The sequence below is a fragment of the Ambystoma mexicanum genome, chromosome 8 (assembly GCF_040938575.1).
Source record: "Ambystoma mexicanum isolate Mex_15411 chromosome 8, UKY_AmexF1_1, whole genome shotgun sequence".
Classification (NCBI taxonomy): Eukaryota; Metazoa; Chordata; class Amphibia; order Caudata; family Ambystomatidae; genus Ambystoma; species Ambystoma mexicanum.
In genome coordinates, this window is record NC_090929.1 from 1,570,282,260 (window position 1) to 1,570,303,102 (window position 20,843).

Sequence of the window (20,843 nt, forward strand, 5' to 3'; positions counted from 1 at the left end):
TAATGTCCAAGTCTGCAGTCCCCTCAAAGGGAATTTCCTTCCCGTCAAAGTTCTGCAGTTGTCCAGGAAGAGAGGTGAGAGGAATTCGGTAATTCTCCCCCCTTCCTGCATTTAGTTCCTCAAAGGCCCTTTTGGACAGAAGGGTAGCTTGGGATCCAGTGTCCACCAGTGCCAAAATTGTACCCTGCCCCTGTACTTGTACCGGGGCATAGTATCTTCCCTCCTTCTCCTCAAGGGGGCACAGATAATGCACATTTTTGGACAACTGGTGGGCTAACTTTCTGGTTTTGGACATTGCTAGCGAAGAGATTTGGGCAGAATTCTGTGGAGAGCCTTGGGAATCTGAAAGAAAAAGTTGGCAACTGGAGATCAGAGCCATTGTGGGTTCCCCTGGTTCCGGTTCTGGGCCGCCCCCCCCTTTTTGGAGGCAGTCACCAGGATGGGTTTGACCCACGGGATTTTGGTATTGTCGGTTCTGGGATGAGAAGATGGGCGGCGGTAGCTCAGTCTCCACATCTCCCCAGTCTGAATTGGCATCCCTTGGGACCCATTTTTCCTTGGGAGGAGTTCCCCCATCTCTGAAGGAGAAGATCCTTTTCCCAGGATCTTCTGAGGATCCCTCTCCCTCAAATTGGAAGACCTGTACCTCCTCCACAAAGTGGGTCTGTTTGGGTCCTTTGTTTCTCCTACCTCCTTTCTGCTCCTTGGGTGGCAGACTTTCAGGGGTAGGAGATTTTGTTTCCGGTTCCTGGTTTTCCAGGGGCTGTTTACAAGTTGGGAAGGAAGCTTCCTCCAAGGCTTTACACCCCCCTTCCCCTTGTGCCTCCTCCCTGGGAACCGGTGGGTTATCGGCGTGCTGCCCCCGTCATTGTTCTGGAGCACCAGGTCCAGAGTTTGGGGCATTCTGCGTTGGCATGCTCATCTGAGGGTTCTGTTGAGCCCTCAGTATGTGACCCAGATCTCGTGCCATATTTTGGACCTGGTGCTCAAGTTGTGAAACCCGCTCAGGCTGATACGGGGCTCTATTTTCTCCCCTGGGCTGATCCCGGGAAGGGTAGCTATCCCTTCTCTGGTAGTACCCCTGGTTGGGAAGATTTTGGTACCCCTCCACCCTTGGCCTCCCCTCTCCCGGATTAGGTTGTCTGGGCTCAGGGAATTGGGGAAAGAAGGATGGATGATTTTGGGGCTGGAAATTGGGTGGATACCTGGGGAAAAAGTTCTGCCCAGGATTTGGTGAATTTCTGCCCTCCTGGGGGTAGTTAGGAGGGAAGTTCCCCGGGTCAGGTGCTTGGCTGGATCCCCCCCTTGGGCTGGAGGAGTCGAAACATAACCCAGGATTGGTCGGTTTCACTTGTAGCGGGGACGTACATAGTCAGGGGGCGGGGGAACCCATTTGTGGGACTACCTCCTCGACTCCCTGTCTGTGACTGGCCCGAGGGCCTTCTGGGGTGTGAATTATTTGGTGCAGGCAGGTTTTTAGGCCCCCCATCTCCAAATCTAAAACGGGGGCAACCTTTACCTCTGCCACCTTGGCAGCAGCAGGGGTGCTGTTGGTTTTGGGGTTTTTCGGCGCATTATTTTTATTTTCGATGGGCTTCTGCACCTCATAGATCCGGGTAGCCTGTTCAATGACCCAGTCTAAAGATCTTTTCTCATGAAAATCTCTCACAAGCTGGGTCATTATGTATTTGGGTAAGGCATGGAAAAACGTATTGATAAATTCTCTACTATCCGTGCGCACCCTTCTGGTGGTCTGCGCAAAAGCACGCTTTAATTCTTGCACAAACTCTTGTGGGGCCTGATCCTCCCCACATTGCAAATTGTAGGCTGCCTTGCGAGCCTCTTGAGGATATCTGTGAAACGAAAAAATGTTTCAAGATGGCCGCCTTATAGGTGGACCATCTTAAATGATTTTGGTCCTCCAGCCCCGCAAAGAAACTGGAGTATTCTGGGGAGAATGTCCATTTGACGTACTGGATGCAGCTACTGCTGTCCTTCAAATGGAAAGTCTCCATCATTTGCTCATAGAGCTCCAAGTGTTCCCAAACAGAATACTTGGCGTTCTTATGATAAGGAGTGATGACACTCCAGGTTGCCTTGATCTGCTTTAAGGGGTCCTTAAGCAAGGCCCTTTTTGCCTTATTGGCCTTTTTGGTTCGGGTAACCCTGGTCCATTCATCCTTCGACTCAGAAGCGCTGCTCCCAGAGGTGCCCGTCTGATCTTCCAGGTTTTCCCGGATTCTGCGAGCCTGGGAATGGCTGGCAGACTGTGGGGACCTGGTCTCCTGTGTCCTGTAATGCTCAGAGGAGTCTTCAGACCCCTCCTTGCTGCCAGGATTTGATGAGTACCCCCCCCACTGACCTAACTGGGCAGAGGTTTTCAGGATGCCCTTAATGGGCCTACTCTCCTGGGGTTCCCCACTAAATTGCACTGTGCTTGGGTGCCCATACCCGGATGCCCGCCCATCCATTCCTGGGAGGTACTGGCCTATGAGCCCCATACTTCTAGCTGGATAGTAATCTGCCAACCCCGTGGCCCTGGGCTCATGTGCGCGAGGGGACATGGGGGTGGCAGAGTCCAGGGCCTGGGAGAGATGAAGGCCTCTGTTACTAGGGCTTCTGAGGTTATGCTCAGGAGTTTCTCCTTCCCAGCGAACCTCATCTCTATCCGCCCCTGCTTCCTGTTGCAATGCAAGAGCCTGCGCTTTCAGTTCCTCAGTTAAGGCCTTACTAGACTCTATCAGTCTCTCCTGCATGGCTACCTGTTGCTGGAGCCTATCATTGTGCTGGCAGAGAGCCTCATTTTCTCTCTGTGCCTCCTGATTGGTCCTGGAGTACTGGGCCAGTCTCTGCTGCAGGAGGGTTACCTCCTCAGCCCCATCCCTACTGGCCTGCTCCTTTCTTGCCAGAGCATCCTCCACCCTCCTGGTGTCCTCTAACATGTTCTGGTGTTCTTTTTGGAGGTCACCCAGTCCCTGGAGGTCCAGGTGATTTTCTTCCATTTTCCTTTTTAAGTGGCAAACTTCCTGGCCTAAGGTATCCCTTTCCTGACTAAGAGCCTGCATCTGTGCCGCCAGGTCGTCCCTTTGTCTTTGGAAGGCACCAGCTTTCTGGCGCTCCTGGTCAAACTCTGCCTGGGTATCCAGGTCTTTCAAAATCAGTTTATTGCTCTCCGCCTTCTCCCTATCTAGGTGGCTTTGCAGCGTGACTACCTGCTCGGCACATGCCCTATTGAAATCTAATTGTTGCTCCAGCTTTTTCTGGCTCTACAGTAGGGAGTCCAAACCTTCTTGGTACTCCTTCTGCAAGGCCAGAAATCTGGTATCCTGGTCCGCCTTTTCCTGTTGCAGCACATCCATATCCTCCTTTATTTTAGTGATGTACTGTCTGCTGTTCTTTTCTGACTCCTGGCTCCTGAGCAGCCTCTGCTCAGAAGAGTCCAGATCAGATTGGGCCTTCTCTAAGGCCATCTGTTGCCTATTTGCCAGATCTTGGCCTTCAGCACATTTGTCCTGCATGGCTCCCATATATAGATACAAATATGCCGCTATCCTGGCAATCTTATTATGTTCATCTTTGGCTTTAGGGGCCATATATAGTTCACTCAGGGCCACATTTAGGGGACCCTGATCTCCCCATATATCTGACCCTGTTTCAGTGACCTGTTGCGCGATTGCCTGCAACCAGACCGTTTGGTCCTGATGAGTCCACTCACCTCTCACAAATAGCTTATGTAAGAAATGCTCTCTGGCTATTTTGATGTCTACCAGTTTCGTCATTCTGGAATTTGAGTTCCTTCCTGACTTACAGAAGTTTGTATTTTATTTTTGCAAAACAGACCGTTTCCTTAGAGCGTTCCTTTGAGGAGTGCTTTACAGCGTAACACAGCGTGGTGATCCGACCGGATGTATGTATCTTGTCAGTTAGCACACTGTATTAATCTGCACAAGTGATAGATCTAATCCGGAATCCCGGACGAGCCCCCAATATGTAAGAGGATTCAATTCAACACTACAGCTAAATCAATGCCTAGTCTGGGATGGAATAAGGGAATGGAAACCCTTATTGATATATCTTTATGTCCAGTTCATGAGTTCTGGATGACTACCCCTATATAACACCCCTCTCTTAGAATCCCCCTGACCCCACTGAGCCAAGAAGTAGTTCTGTTTTGCAAGTTTAAAAGGTTTATTTGAGAAATAAAACAAAATATAGATACCACGCTTTTATAATAATTAATAATTAATAATTGATATTGCCCTTATAAATATAATGTTAATCAACACTGGGTAATCTGACACTAGCACACTTCTTTATAATCAATGAGAAGTTGGTGTAGGATGGATAAGGCAGCGAAAATACTTTTATGATTTCAAGGGAAAAGCAATGAGGAATAAAATGCAGTACAGAAATACTTGATATGATTTTAGCAAAAGATAAGATAATCACTTTTTCTCTGGCAATTCACCCCCCTCCCCTATGCAATGTAAGAAATGGAAGGAGATGGAAAGAGGAGCACACAGTTTCTCAGGAATGCAATCAAAGACAATACAAAATTCAATTCCCACCCCAGCAAGCTTAGAGAAAACAGGTATGAGTTTTAAAACACAGGCCCAAGTGCTTTGAATGTGGTGGCAATGAAGTGAGAAATATGCTGAAAATGCTTTTAATTCCCTTTAGGAGGTTCAGGGTGAGTGAGAGATACTTGGGATGAGCTCAGGCTCACCTTAGCAATGATTCAGGGATGGTTATTAAGAGGCAAACACATTTTTAGCAAAGGAAAGCAAAAAGCTGCTATCTTTTTACAGGTAAAGAAATCAGGCCAAATCGCAAATCGCTGCAAAATTCGCACAAACGTATACGGAGTAGCAAGTCTAGGTTCGTTGGAAAGCTGAGATTCTAAGCTTTCAGAGGAAAGATAAACCAAGTTCCTAGGACAAACGGTTCCAGAGATATGAACGATTTTGTAAAGGTCGTTTTTCGGATTTAAAGTAAAACTCAAAATGACAGGTGACAGCTTGCAGCTTCAGAATTGACAGGTGACAGTTGTGCAGCTTTACAAATGACAGATGACACGATTTCTAGGAGGCTGTTCTACTTAGGTTAAAATAGTTTGGATTAGATTATTTTAACTACGATTAGATTATTCTGCACAGTTCTGCTAGGTACTCACAATATAAATTTGAAATAGGCCTCGCCACGGATCTGGTCAGGTTTTGGACTGGACTCCGGTTCTGGTCTCGGCACTTCACAGTGATCTGGGTCAGCTCTGCTCTGCTGGTCTAGCCTCTCTGGATTCTGGATGTAACACTGCTTTCTGGGTACTGCTACAGGTTCTGGAGATTGATGATTTGAAGTCTGGATCTCTGGATGTTAAGTCGTCGGTCAGCATGCTCCGCAGCAAATGGAATTGAATGTCTCTACCTGTCCCAGCAGTCTCTTTTTATGTGTTCTGAAAATGGGTTTGTGCCTGGGCCTAGCTAAGCCTGCCCCTCTCTACTTGTCATTGGCCCAATTCTCCCCTCTCCCATGATTGGGGGAAGGAATGTGAGTCAGAGTGATGCTGTAGGTTTTATGGTCAGAGGAACCTCCCCTGGTCAGTTTGCCCACAAATCTATATTTGATTCAAATACATCCTTCCCAGATATACAATTTGTTGAAATTACATGTGCACATTATATATTCCTTATGGTCCATGCTTGTCCGCCTCTGATCTTCCTGGGGGCTTGCATTCAAACATGACAACATTTTGCGCTTTTTAACTGGTTTTGCAATATCGGACATTTACCCAAATTTACACACATGTGCGTAAGGAGTATGGACATTAATTGATGAAGTGTCAGATTTTTAACATGCAGACATTTGGAGTGAGACCCTATTTTCCGCTAGCATGCCCCCAGAATACACCACAGGGTCCTATCGCCCCTCAAAATGTTCACAGAAAAATCACAAAAATAATGATATTACTTATATAATTCTGGCAAGTCCGCACTATGAGTTATCTATCTTTTTAAAATTATGCTCTGGTCAAAAAGGGGTGTGGCTTCCCACATCACAGGGTGAAATAACTGGTTTATCCACTTCAACCAAGCTCAGCTGCTAGCAGAGGCACTGCCCCTCCCAGTTTCCCCTAAGAGGAAGCCACTTTTACGACGCCCCCAATATAACATTTGCCTGAGTCCAGGACAGGCCTTTGTTCAACTCCCTGTAGTCCCCAGCTGCCACTCCCCTTTCAATCAACAGGGTCATGTGACCTCAGGATGCAGCCAGGCCTGGCAGACACAGCTGTTGATCCAGTTTCAACTCCTGTCGGGGGTAGTTGTCAGGCAGAATTCAGTTTCATTAAGCCAGGTTTCAGCTAAATGTCACTTTTTGTTCCCAGTTTAAATCACTTACAATTTTTACATATACATTAAATAATTACTTCCTTCAAGTCATTTCAGAATATAGTTTTACATTGTATCCACCTCTTAGCAAGTCTTTCCTTGGTCTGGTTTTGTTTCATTTGTTCAGTTTTACACAAAAGTCTGGTGGTTTTAAAACGCCGGCTTTCTGATAGTGGTGAGTACTGGTAATGCAACCATTTTTGGGATTAAGAAAATGAATTCCCCACAGTTCTGAGTTGCTTTTTTGGCAATCAGCATTGCCATTCCCAATGGTTTCAGGCTACTGTGTGTGTAGTCCACTGGTGGTTTTAGGCAGTGCCCTCCTGTGCTCACAACATAGGCAAAAATGGGTGGCAGCCTATTCTTAATGTTTTCCCTGTGCACTCTCTGGGGAGTTCTGGCCATCATGATGTTTTCCATGCCAGTACTGCACAGTTTTATTGTAGGGCTTGGATGCATGGGTAAAAACATCCCACAATACCCTACTATTCCACAAGACAGGGATGACAAAAGGTTTGACGCTATGTCAAAAAAGGTCTTCTCGGCATGTAGCATGGCGCTTAAATCCATTAATGCTACTTGCACGCTCGCAAGATTCAGCCATACACTTTGGGAGTGTGCTTCATCTGCGGCTGACTGTCTCCCGGAAGGAGAGGAAAGGGAAGCATTTCTGAACATCATTAAAGATGGTAAAGACGCAATGTCTGCGTCCCTTCAAACTGGCATTGATTCTGCTGACAGTAGCAGCAGGGCCATGGTGGCAAGTACTACAATCCTCAGATTTGCGTGGTTGCGAAAGTCTGGTTTTGCTCCAGATGTACAGGCCAGACTTTTGAATTTGCCCTTTGATGGCACTTCTTTGTTTGGTAAGAAGGCTGATGACAGCCTAGAGAAGTTACAAACATCCAAGGCAGCAGCGAAATCTCTTGGAGCTGCAATCCGTCAAACTCCGTATCGCCCCTCAGGAACCTCTTGGAGGGGTAGGTCCTTTCGCATTTATTCCGCATTCGGAAAAGGCAGAGGGGCCAAAAACGATTCACCCGCGGTGGACAGGTTAAAATAACAAAAGCCGCAGCAGCAGCAGGTGCCTCCTTGCCCTCGGCATCTGCGTCAGCCGCCTCTAAACCACTCTTGTGGTCTCTCCTTGCAAGACACCAGCAGGGGGCAGGTTAACTCAACATCTGACGGAATGGCAGGCTATTACGTCAGATGCTTGGGCATTGGAGACAGTTGCCCAAGGTTACTGCCTGCCTTTTCTACGCACCCCTCAGAGTCATCCACGGGGGAACAACTCTTTGAAGTTTCCAGATCTGCTCCTTTCGCAGGAGATTCTAGACCTGCTAGAGAAAGGTGCCATAGAACCGGTACCTGTAGCGGAGAGGAACAAGGGTTGGTGTTCCCCCTATTTTCTAGAACCGAAGAAGGACGGAGGACTGAGACCCATCTTGGACATAGGAGAATTGAACAAATTCCGCAGGAAGGACAAGTTCAAGATGGTGACTCTCTCTCAGATCCTTCAGGCCCTCCAGCTTCAGGACTGGCTGGTATCTCTAGACCTTCAGGATGCTTATTTCCATGTGCCAATCCATCTCAAACACAGGAAATACCTGAGGTTTGCAATTGGCAACTCTCACTATCAATTTCGAGTTCTGCCATTTGGTCTGACCTCCGCCACGAGGGTCTTCACCAAGCTAATGTCGGTAGTGGCTGCAAGTCTAAGGAGGGAAGGGATCCACGTCTACCCCTATCTAGACGATTGGTTTATCAGAGCAGTATCTTCGGAACAAGCTCAGAACCAACTAGATTATGTCTGCCACTTCTTTCACAAACTGGGCTTCTCCCTCAATTTAAAGAAGTCACAGATGATACCATCCCACAGACTCCAGTTTATCGGAGCGGTCCTGGACACTCCCCTGGGGAAAGCCTCGCCACCAGAGGTGAGGGCTCAAGATATTCAGCAGATGGTCACCAAGTTGCAAAATGCCCAACGTCTCCCAGCCTCCGTCTTTTTGAGGTTGCTAGGCCTCATGGCATCCTGCATCTTCCTTGTGCCAGAGGCTCGCCTGAGAATGAGATCCCTCCAGTGGGCACTAAGAGCCCAGTGGTCGCAATTCTCAGGAAGAATGACAGATCTCCTTCAGGTCCCGGACAAAGTGGCTCGAGACCTTCAGTGGTGGGCCTGTCTGGAGAACATTTTGAGAGTAGAACAGTTTTGGCAACCATGGCCGGAGATAACATTAGTCACGGATGCCTCACTCACGGGGTGTGGTGCCCATGCCAACGACTTGACCATCAGCGGTCGTTGGTCTCCATCGGAGTCCACACTACATATCAACCTGTTGGAGCTGAGAGCTATCAGACTAGCGCTGAAGGCTTTTCTGCCATCTGTACAAGGGAAAAATGTCCTAATAATGACAGACAACACAGTGGCCATGCACTACCTCAACAAAAGAGGAGGCGTAGGATCACTGCCACTGTGCAGAGAGGCGATGCAGCTCTGGTTTTGGGCAATTCAAGAAGGAATCTATCGGCAGTTCACTTGGCTGGAGAGAAGAACTTGACAGTGGACGCTCTGAGCAGGCAGAGCACAGTCTCCCACGAGTGGGAGATAGCTCAGGAAGTCCTTCAAGAGATCTTCACCCTTTGGGGAACCTCTCAAGTGGATCTGTTCGCCACCAGTATGAACAGGAAGTGCGATGAGTTTTGTTCAAGGGAATTTCCCCCGAGAGGAGCTCTAGGGGACGCGTTTGTAGTGAACTGGGAGTTTCCACGTATGTACGCGTTTCCTCCAGTCCCTGTCATTCCTCAGATGATCAGGAGGTTGAGAAGATTCCGGAAGACCATGATCCTATTTGCCCCGGACTGGGCCAGGAGAACGTGGTACCCGGACCTTCAGGACATGTCCATCTGCCCTCCGATTCGTCTTCCACACAGGGAGGATCTTCTCTCGCAGAAGGGAGGTCAGGTTCTCCATCCAGACATCAGAACTCTCAACCTTCACGCTTGGTTTCTGAAAGGTTGAGATACAAGGATTGACGTCATGGAGGTGTTGCTTTCGGCTAGAAGGCCAGCAACAAACACTTTATACCACTGCCGGTGGAACAAGTTTTGCAGCTGGCGTAGAGAAAAGAATATTGAACCCTTTTCATGCGGTACACCAATGGTGTTATCTTTTTTGCTCTATTTGGCGAATTCAGGTCTTCAAGTTGGTACAATCAAGGGCTACCCCGCAGCGCTGTCGATCTTCAAGCGCACTGCGGAGGAGCCATCATATTTCAAATTACCCCTAGTAATCCAATTTCTGAAGGGGTTGACTAATGTCTATCCCCCAAAGCCGTTCCAAGTTCCCTTGTGGGACTTAAATCTAGTCTTAAATTTCCTGATGGGTACTCCATTTAAACCACTCCATTCTTGTTCATTAAGATTTCTCACCCTTAAAACAGTCTTACTAGTGGCTTTGACATCTGCCAGAAGAGTGAGCGAATTACAAGCTCTATCTTGCAAACCTCCTCATACAATTTTTCACAAAGACAAAGTTGTCCTACAAGTGAAGCCTCATTTCCTCCCAAAGGTAGTCTCTGAATTCCACATCACTCAGAAGATAACCTTACCTTCATTCTATCCTCCTCCCCATCCTGGGAAAGAGGAAGAGAGGCTACATAGGCTGGATCCAAGGCAAGCCTTGAGTTTTTATATCAGCAGACTTGCTAGGATTAGGCAAGAAGACCAACTGTTTATAGGTTATGCAGGGCACAAATTAGGATTTCCAATCACAAAACAGCCCATTTCCAGATGGATTATTTTAGCCATTCTAGAATGCTACAAATTGGCAGGGAAAGAGCCCCCTCAACACCTTAGGGCTCATTCAACCAGGGGTATCGCAGCCTCTTCGGCCCTCCAAAGAGGGGTACCGATTCGAAACATATGTGCGGCTGCCACATGGTCGTCCGCACATACCTTTACAAAACTCTACAATCTGGGTTCCTCCTCTAGCCAGGAGACAAGATTTGGCAAAGCTGTGTTACACTGTGTTCATTCTTAAAGGGAAATATTCCAATTTTACTCCCACCTTCGTTTACACACCACTGCTATGGGAGTCTATCAAGATAAGGAATACGTCGGAGGCACAATCCCTTCGAAGAACAAGTTACTTCTTACCTTGTAACCTTCTTTCGATGGGGTGTTCCTTATCGCCCCTCCCATCCCCTCAGTAAAACTTACCTTGTAGTTGCAGTTTACGCTCCTTCAATGTCAATAACCAATTCATGAACAGCTACTCTTAAGCTTCAAAATGGAACTGAGCAACGGACGCTGCACGAGTCTATTTATACGCACGATGACGTTGGCGCCCATACGGAGGCTGTCGAGGGACACCAATTCGAGGGAAATCGACACGCAGCGCCCTCTACTGAAAAAAAATTCAGAGGCCAGCAAGCTGGAAGTGATCCATCAAGATAAGGAATACGTCGGAGGAACATCCCATCGAAAGAACGTTACAAAGTAAGAAGTAACTTGTTCTTCTGAGCTAAGAACATGATGTAACCCGAGGGAACTGTTGTTCCTAAAAGGGAACGGCTGTGAGCTTTGGAGCCAGCTAACCTGCCTGTTCTCAGGATTGTCTATACATGGTATGAGCACCACAGCCTTTTTACCTGACCATATTGACGGGGTGGATTTTCTCCCCAGGTTCTTGGGAACAATACCAGTGTATCAATGTACAACAAATGGAGTCTGTAGGGTCTGTCCAGGCAATCTGGAGTGAACTGTATGCAGCATGGACTTAACTGCACCACTTAAACAACTCAGTGTGTGGAGGGTGAGCACACCACCTGGTCAGCTTTCCAGGCCCAGTTGGTTTCAGTCACTGTGTTCACCATGGACACACTGCTGGTCTTCCTTTTCTGTTTAGTCTGTGAAGACTGTAATCATACTGCCTATTTTTCATTCCCTTTGGGACATGCAAGAAGTAGCAGTAGTAAAACGTTTATTAAGCACAACCTTTACGAGAAAAAACAGCTTAAAGGCGCTAAGCAAGCAAATCATATAAGGAAGGGGTGCAATTATGGGAACTTCTCTGAAAGATTGGTTGGGATTTGTAAACCCTCAGGATCAAAACCTCATTGACCCCTAAAGACACATGATCTCCAAGCTTTTTTGAAACATGTAAGCCTGTCCTTGAGCTACTTAAAATGTCAATCACTTGAAGTTATCCATCTCTGGAGTCAAGTGTTTTTGTTCACATTTCAGATGTCATCAGCAATCTTTGACATAAAGGAAAACAGAACCAACTAAGTTTCCAGGTTGCTGGAGTAATGCAACCAGGAACCCTTGGTAAATTAAGCACAGCCTGGATCCCACACACTCTCTGCAGTATGAACTTGTGACAAAGCAGGAACACATGACTTGAACACTGAAACGACCATACCGCTTATATCATAGAAATATTACATCCCCATACAATATCAAATTTAATTTAAAAACACAGCATAGAGAATATTTGTTTTGGGAAGCAGAAAAGCAGAACACGCTATTTTCTACCCTTGTTTTATTCGGTCTTGAACTGTCCTAGAGTTTCAAAATGGCTATGTGGCAGCAGGTGCACGTTTTTTCAGGCATGCATTTTAAGGCAACATTACTCTACATTCTGGGATTTATAGGCCCATACTGATAACATTATTAAAGAAAAAACACGGCATCCAGTGTTGAGAAAATCTGTTGCAGATTATAATAAAGGAGAATACAGGGCTTCCTATTTATTTCTTATTTGGCCCAGAACTACCCTGAAGTCAATAACCGGCCCTTTGTCGCCAGGGGCAGATTTATCTAAGCCTGAATTTTAAACCAGCAGCGCATTACATACTCCATAATGAAAATCCATAATCCATAATGGAAAAAACAAAAAAAATCAATTCTCTGATTGCAAAGTACAAATCTTGCTAGAGCGTTTCAGATGCACATTTCCTCCCTCCCCTTTAAATGTGAGTACATTCAACTTTATTCAACTCTAGTCATTAAACAAAAGATAAAAACATAGAAGCACATATACAATGCAAAACATATAATGCATAAAACTCACATAACCTCATTTCCCAATGCATTTCTTGCAGGCTCGGACTGGCCTGTAGGGCAACAGGGCAATGCCGAAATGCAAGCTCATAATTCTAGTGTGTACCAGTTTTTTTGGTCAGAGTGGGCACTTTTCTGGCCAGAGTGGGCTAGTTACATGTGTTACTGCACTGGTTTTAACCAATAGTACTAAGCAAATATGCTTTCAAATGCAATATTTTCAGCAAATCTAACAAACATTCTCCCTTGCGTAGTACTCAACAGTCTGGTCCGAAAATAAACGAATTGCTATTTGTGAGTGTGGGCCACTTTTTCATTGGTGCCTGGGCCAATTTTATGTCCCAGTCCGACCCTGATTTCGTGTGGGCTATTTGCGTCTTTAGTAGGTAAAACAGCAATTTTACAGTACTAAAAACCAAAACATCATCCTTGTAACAAAAATTAAAATACGTGAGGGGCCCATAAACCCACCTGGTACCGGGAGAGCTGAAAAATACTCTCTCTCCTTTCACTTATTTCAAAATGGCATTGGAATTGATTTGATGCCCCCTTATGAGGGAGGATTGCATTTACATTATCAAAGCATAAATCCGTTGGGAATTATTTGCGCTTAGGAAAAACACCAAAGCATCTCGTCTGTTCCTTATGCCAGCCACAACTAAAAACAGCCTCGTGTATCCTCTATGTAAGTCCAGCAAATCTGATCACAGGAGGAGAACGTGTTCAATATTTTCACCCCACCAATAGCAAGCAAGCAACATTCGTCATGTCCACTTCCAATGTGCCTGTTGAAATTATTTGCAGTCAGGGATTACCGTAATTGAATCTTTATATTCCCACTTCTCTAAAACGCCAGCTGCACGAGCGGACCACGTGTACGTATCATCCAATAACTTACCAGAATCTCTGAAAGGGCAAAGTGCACATTTGCATTATGTCTCCAACTAGTATGTTTACAAAAAAGATGCGGGAGCAAATCAGCCAGAGAATTTATTAAGAGAAGCTTCTCTACTTAACACACATAGGGGGGGGTGTACCTTGCGGGACATCCAATATCAGTCCCAGGAATGTATTCTGAACATGTTCTGCACTTGCTGATTTCCAAACATCAGAATAGGTTAGACCTTAGCTTGGTAACTTGTATTACTTGCAGGGAGAGCTTAACCCACACATTTGAAATTGAATCATGCTATCTCCTTGCCACAGAGGTAGCTGAATGCACAGCCTATTCAAAAGGAGTCTCCAGCTCCAAACGCTTCCCAAAAGTAAGAACATAAGATGTTACATTATTTGATTTCTTTGATATTTTCTCTCCTGTTTTAGCATAGCCAAAGCGCACAATATTGGTTTGGCTTCAATTGATTTTCAAGTGTCTTTTAAGAAGATACTTGTAAATGCCCATTAGCCTCATATGTACACTCTGTGGCTTCAATCAAGATAAGCAGAATTTGCAAACAAGAGTGTTATATATCACACCACCCATATTTGGAGGACCCCACATTGCGAGTTTATTTTCAAATTGTGACAGTAGAGCAAGAAGAACATCCCATCAAAAGGGTAACATTGGTCGACCCCTTTACTGGTAGGACATCCATGTGCAGTTTTACCTAGTGGCTGACACCTCAGTGTCACTATAAAATATCTGGCCCAGTGGCAGAAAGCCTGTATCCCAGCATAAATTATAAGGGAAGTATGATCATGCCCCCCCATCCCTCTTTCCTCCCAGAGATAATTTGAGATTTCCATATCTATTAACTTTATGCCCCTGAATTCTTATTTCGGCTCTACTCCCAAATCGCTGAAAAAGCCTCAGACCTCATACAATCTGGATGTATGTTGTGTCCTGGGAAATGCTGGCAAGGCAAGGCATTTGAGTCAATATAGTAGAAATACGCATTTTAAGAAACTTTCCAGACCCCTATTTTCTACTGTTGTTGTCCTTTGTCTGTGCTATGACATTCAATGGACTACTGTCTAAAAGGGGATTCCTGGATACCTTTTGAAGAGAAAGTAGCTTGTGTGGTGTTCCTGAAATGGTAACTATTTCTCTACTAGTTAAGATATTTAGCCAACGCACTCACCCACCTACATTTTGTCATCACTGCTCTCAGACAAAAGCTTGAGAGCTGATCCTTATTTTGTCAGAGTTGATTTTTGTATCATCTTTACACCTGATGGCTTGATTGACATAAGGTGTTACTGACTTCCTAGCAGTTATACAATCTAGTTTGTTTACTTTAGTTGTTTTTGGAGGGACAGACAACTATGAAAAAGAAAGTAAGTGGTAACTCAAATCTTCATAGTCTTTTCCATTTCCAAAGCCAAACCAGTGTACACCACTTCTCAACCATCATCATATTTAGAACTGGGCTGTGAGTATGCTAGTGACCCATGGTGAGCAGAGCAAAGTCTACTAGCCGTATTGAAAACTGTTTTTCAAGGTTCAAGGCACTTTAATATTGGAAAATATCAAACTTCGTCATTGTATTGTGCATCGCAAATAGGGTTTTCTTAAAAGGTAGTGTAAGCATTTCACTGTCTCACGTTAAATACACATAGTAATAACAAAACTACCATAGAAACAAAGATATTTCAGGCAATTAAAAAAATACAACAATTATTTTGGGTTGTCATTATTTTAGGCTGCATTTTAGTTGTGTGTGACTTAAAACGTTTGTCTGTGTTTATCCTCCGACCTTTAAATATGAAACATTTCTTTAAAAGACTAACATCTTTATTAGTGGTTCAGTGTACTGCAGGCCTTTCAGGAACCCTTTAGTCTGCTCCTTCTATATCTATGCATTTGCCCCCCCTCACCCCAGTCTCTTATTTTGGGTCAACTAAAGCACTCTAGAATTGATCCAGAAATTGCCTGAAAAAGGTTAAACATCTCTAACCAACAGACACTTACTTTGAACTCTTCTTCGATTTTGTTGCAATCTATCAGCTGTAGACACAACTTTTTTTCTGATATTAATGCATTGCACAGTTTATTACTGACTTGATCTGTGCAAGGATTTATGGCGCATTAAGCAAACCAACGTATTCCCACCTATCCCAAGTAAAAGGGGCATGTTGTAGCACTTGTAGGTTCAGTATGGCGCCACCTCCATGGTTGCTACGATTGCCTTTGTGATGAATTAGCCCTGATTATAGACTACCCTTTAGATGTGTTCCCAAGGTTGAGCTGCATATGTTTACTTGTGTTTCTGTGCACTATCAGTATATGCAAGAGCTGGCCACGCGTCTGTTAACATGGTGTCTTTAGTCTGCCATGCTTCTGTTTGCCAAACTTCTTGTTGTTATCATGAGTGTTGTGATTTCTTAATATCAACATACCTCCTCAATTTAACTGGACAGGAATGCAGTTGTTCTTTCTTGCCCTATCCGCTAAACTGCGCAATTTAAAGAGAAGACAGCCAGGCAACATAAAAGTCTGGGAAAAAGGATATTATCTTTTTAGAAATAAGGGGTCTTCCTTCATGCGGTGACCTTTTGCTTTTAACACACCGCCCATGATGCCTAGGACACCTACTTTTAGCAGTAATGATGTTTGTTCAGCACATGGTAACCCATGTGTTTTAAAGGACTTGTGTGCTTTTGCAGCTGAACTTGGTGTAACGTTAGGAGCATTACTCCCTGCTCCAGCCCCGGTGCCCCTGCTGAGAGGCCATCTTCAAATCATCCACTGTTAAGGGTTACAGGAGTGCGTGTGACTGCTGCTGTAAAGTAGTCATGGTGATGAAAATGGAGCAGGTGGTTGTGTATGCTACAAAGAGCAGCGCAGCTGGGCAAATGAGTGCTTTGAGTTAACTGGATAATTCTAACTTTTCCCTTAAATGATCAGCAACACCTGACAAACATTGCAGAAGCCTGAAGCACCATTAAAGGATTGTAAAATTGTGTGTTCGTCCAGGAAACATCTATAACCATCCTCTATTTAAATTATGTAAGAATATGGGAAGCAGTTGTGTAAAAAGAAACTTACCTAAACGATTGCTTATATTTTGTTTTGGCTTTTTGCCGCTAGACGCAGAGCCATCAGCTAGTGCAGCTACACATGCATTAGAGGCTTCATGTAAATTGCTATATGGTGATCAGTGTGCTCAGGTCTTCCACAGTATGGTCCTTAAACAAGTTTCTCTTTCATTGCAGCGCTGCTAAATTTCTGGATGCCAATCCATTTGCTGTCAGCGCTCAGTTAGGCGCAGGCACCACAAACCCTCTGCTTCCATCCCCGGCCAGCCTTCAGCTCGCTCAGTTGCAAGCCCAGCTTACGCTGCACAGGCTAAAATTGGCTCAGACAGCAGTCACCAACAACACGGCAGCTGCAACGGTCCTGAATCAAGTTCTTTCCAAAGTGGCCATGTCTCAGCCACTCTTTAACCCACTACGAAATGCTGCCATGATCGGCCCGCCGCACGGACATGCCGGAGCGCCCCAGCTGGGTCCAGGGTTGCCTAATTCCAGATTCCCATCAGGTGGAATACCCTTCCCTCCTCCGAGTAATGCCATGGCACCAATCGCTGTGGCAAGCATGGGGCATGGAGGAAATATGCACAACAACCAGAACATTGTTGCAGCACATTCTTTTGGAAACTCAATGCCACACTCTTCCAACCAGCAAGCTGTGGCGGTGGGTCTACATAAGACAGGACCTTTGCCTACCACTGGAGGGTTCTATGACTACAACAAGCCAAATCCACCTGGAAGTACGATGTACATAGGGGAAACAGAGCAGTGCGACTTTATAACTAATGTATCCAGCACAGGCTCTGTCAAAGGAACAACTGCTGAAGGCCATTATGTAACATCTGGACAACAAAAGCATGACTGCCAACCTGGGTTTCCAAAGGACTTTTACATGCCTAATTCACACGGACAAAATGCATCTGGGGTGCCTCCTTCAGGGTTTACCAATGAGCAGCACATGAATGTACACCACCATGGGAGCCAGAAAGGACACCCATCCTCAGGAGTGCCCAACCAGTGGGACAGCCAACTTAACTTCACCAGCCAAAATAAACCGGATCAGATGTCCAGAACCAGCATGTGGCCATCAACAAGTCAGCCGTATGAAGTAAGGAACGAGTTGTACAATCCAGAAGAACCCACACCAGACACAAAGTACAGTCCTGCTGGCCCGCAGACCTTCAATCAGTTTAACAACAGCACACATGGATTTAGCAACTTACAAATGATGCAAAAAGAGGAGCAAAAGCATAACACATCAGCGGCGCCACACAGGCATCTTCAGCCTCATGAATTGAATGACTTCCATGGAATACCACCTCTGCACCTACCTCATGTATGCACCATCTGCGATAAAAAGGTCTTCAATCTAAAGGTAAGTGCTGCAATTCGTCAAAGCCACAAAACTATGTTTCTTCCATTGAGCACTGTGTTGATACCCGTCCCGCATGGCACTCATAGCGGCCTCATTACGACCTTGCTGGTCCGGAAAGAACGGTGGTGGTAAATCCGCCACCACCGTTCTTTCCGGACCGGCTGATTAAGAGTCCTGCAGGCGGGAGGTGTCACTCCCGCCAGGTCTGACCTGTCGGGTATAACACCACCCGCCTGCAGGTGGACATGGAAACACTGGCTCTGTCATAGACGGAGCCGTTGTTTCCATTGTCCCCATCCCCATGGGGATTTACCGATTTCCGCCTCTGGAATTACCGGGTCACCGGGGTTGTAATGCCCCGGTGATTCCGGCAGTCACGGAGGCAGAATGGTAATACGAGTCTGGCGGTAACCTGCCGGAATTTCCGGCATGGTTATCGCCGGACTCGTAATGCGGCCCATAGTGTTGGTTATCTTGTTCTTTAATTACATTGTGGTGTTGGCTTCTGTCATATGCTATGCAGTCACTTCAAGCAGCAACATTCCCTTTGTGCCCAACAAACACAATGTTCAAAGTTTGCAAAAATGTTCTTTGTGCTCTTCTAAACAGATACCAAGCTGTGACAGTTTCACATCGAAAAATAGTGAATGCTACATAATGTTTTGCACAATTTTAGTGTTAGCTGTAAACATATAAATGTTGTCCGTTGCTTACAGGATACTATGATCAAGGCATCCATGAAAATCTTGGTGGTTTCACAGTTTGATGTTAAGAATAATGAGAACCCATTTCTTTATTGGTTTTGGCACATACATTATGGTGGCACTTTAGCTTCACTTTGTAGTCAAATCAATGCTAAAGAGAGGAGCAAGAGGGGAAAGGGTATTGAGGAGCAGAATATTTGGTTGGCATGGCATCTAGCACCGCTACTGGCGTACATTGGCTGCATCAGATAGTGTTCTTTTTTCGTGCCATGACGCTCACCATGCTTTCTTCTGCAAGCGTGTTTCAGTGTAGGCATTAGTAAGCAAAAGAAAACTGCAGGGCCCTGTAATTTATAGAGTCTGAGTCACAGTGTGTAATCCTAGTCCTGGTCTCTTATCCTAGTTTTTGTTCCTCATCCTAGTCTCTCATTCTAGCCCAAGTCTTTCACTGTAGTCCTAGTTCTAGTGTCTTGTCCTTTCATTGGCTGCATTACAGATAACTATTTGGTTCCTTCCACTCAACATGCTTTCTTCTGCCAGCATGTCTCTACACAGGCATGAGTAAACAAGAGAAAACTGCAAAGTTATGCAATTTATAGTCAGTCTCATTCTTTCGTCCTAATCCCTTATCCTAGTCCTAGTTTTTAGACATGTGCATAACATTGTACCCTAGGAGCAGATGTCGCTTCAGTAAAAGAGGATGAGTAAGACACAAACCACAACTAAGGAGAAAGGGAAGAAAAGAGTGGGCCAAGAAGAGGAAGGGATCCTATGTAATCCATATAAAAAAATGGGACAGGAGGCAAGGCATTGAAGTGAAACCCTGTACTGAAAAGACACAATTTGTATACATGTTTTTTTTATTTGTATTAATAGTGAATTGATTTCAAAAAAACAAATCCTTTTCACTTCATACAATATTTTCACTTCATACAATATTTAAAAGGTATATAACTTTTGAAATACATCATTTACAATTCCTCAACACCATTATATTACACCTAAACTCATCCCTGAAAGGAAATAAATAAATACATTGTCTATACGAATGACTTAATTGTTCCTCAATAATGAGTAAAAGGTTTTCACAGCATTGTTATATTTGACTTCCTAACTTCTGAAATACCTCTTTGAACATCCAATATAAATGAATCAACTTAGTTATAATATTTCCCCACATCAAGTCACACCATAAGATGTTATCTCTTTCGGTGGAATATAAGTTGATAGCCGAAAAGTTTGTACTTGATGTGCCTCGTGGTCTTGCAAAAGAGTATCAAATGCTTAATTGTTTCAATAGAATCAGGGTTTTTACACAATCTACAAATCCTTTAGTTTGCCATTAATAACTGTAACAGCTCGGTGGGTGTACATGACTAAGAAACACCGATAGGGGCGAAAAAGGAGACCACAGTGACTGTGAAAACCAGGGAAGGGGAACTACCCGAAGACCCCATAAAGGGAGAGTGGTGGGGCCAGCCCGACAATAACCCCGTGCCCTCGGTACACCAGGAAGAGCTGCCCGATCCCTTAATGAGGGAGTGGTGGCGGCAGCCTGAGGAGAAGACGGTTACCTCTGTACATAATGTAGTGGAAGTTCCAAAGGGCCGCGAGCCGCGGGATAACGGCACTAAAGTCGAACAGCCGCCTAGCCTTCGAGTAACAGGTCCATGGCTGTATGAACGAAACCAAGGAACTAATGACCGAGGAGCTGGCAGCCCTCAACCGGCAGGGACCCGCAGGGCAGACCCAAATGGAAGGAGGAGAGATGAACATTCCTGCTGGACCGACCAGACGTGGAGACAGGAGCTACAGGGAGCACCTGGGCGTATGAGGACTAGGAGGAAAAGACTTGCCAAAGGTCCATACAGCGTGCCCTATAAAGAAGGAGAAGAAAACATTGCTCAACAAGAAGAGAAGAAAAAGAATACATCTTCAAGAACAGAAACTTGTGTTATTTACAACCCTTTCACCTTTATTAAGTCAGAATAAAGACCAGATTTTTTTTTATTACTACCGCCTGACTGTCTCATTGTCACAAATTTGGTGGCAGTGGTGGGATTCAAGAAATACGACATGGAGGCAATCATCAAGGCGTTGGCCGACGGACAGCAGCAGCTTCAGCAATTGGTCCAATTTCAAGGAAACCAAGCCCAAGCAGATCGACAAGCCCTACAACAGGCTTTACAATTACAAGCTGCCAGTCAGGAGACCCTAAAGAAAGTAACAGAAGCCGTGGTGGCTTATAGAGGAGCAACACCTGCCCCCTCAAACATACTGCAGAAGTACCAACCAGGGGATGACCCGGTATATTTCTTTAAGAACTTTGAAAGGGTTGCT

General features: G+C 45.3%; 1 protein-coding gene across 2 annotated transcripts in view; it reads left to right on the top strand.

The window, feature by feature from the left end:
- RBM20 (RNA binding motif protein 20) overlaps positions 1-20,843 on the top strand; it is a 1,237,556-nt gene that overhangs the window by 781,815 nt on the left and 434,898 nt on the right. For both annotated transcript variants that reach the window (XM_069611772.1, XM_069611773.1), the window contains exon 2: positions 16,608-17,799. In XM_069611772.1, the coding sequence (XP_069467873.1) occupies positions 16,608-17,799 (1,192 nt within the window). The remainder of the gene's footprint in view (positions 1-16,607; positions 17,800-20,843) is intronic.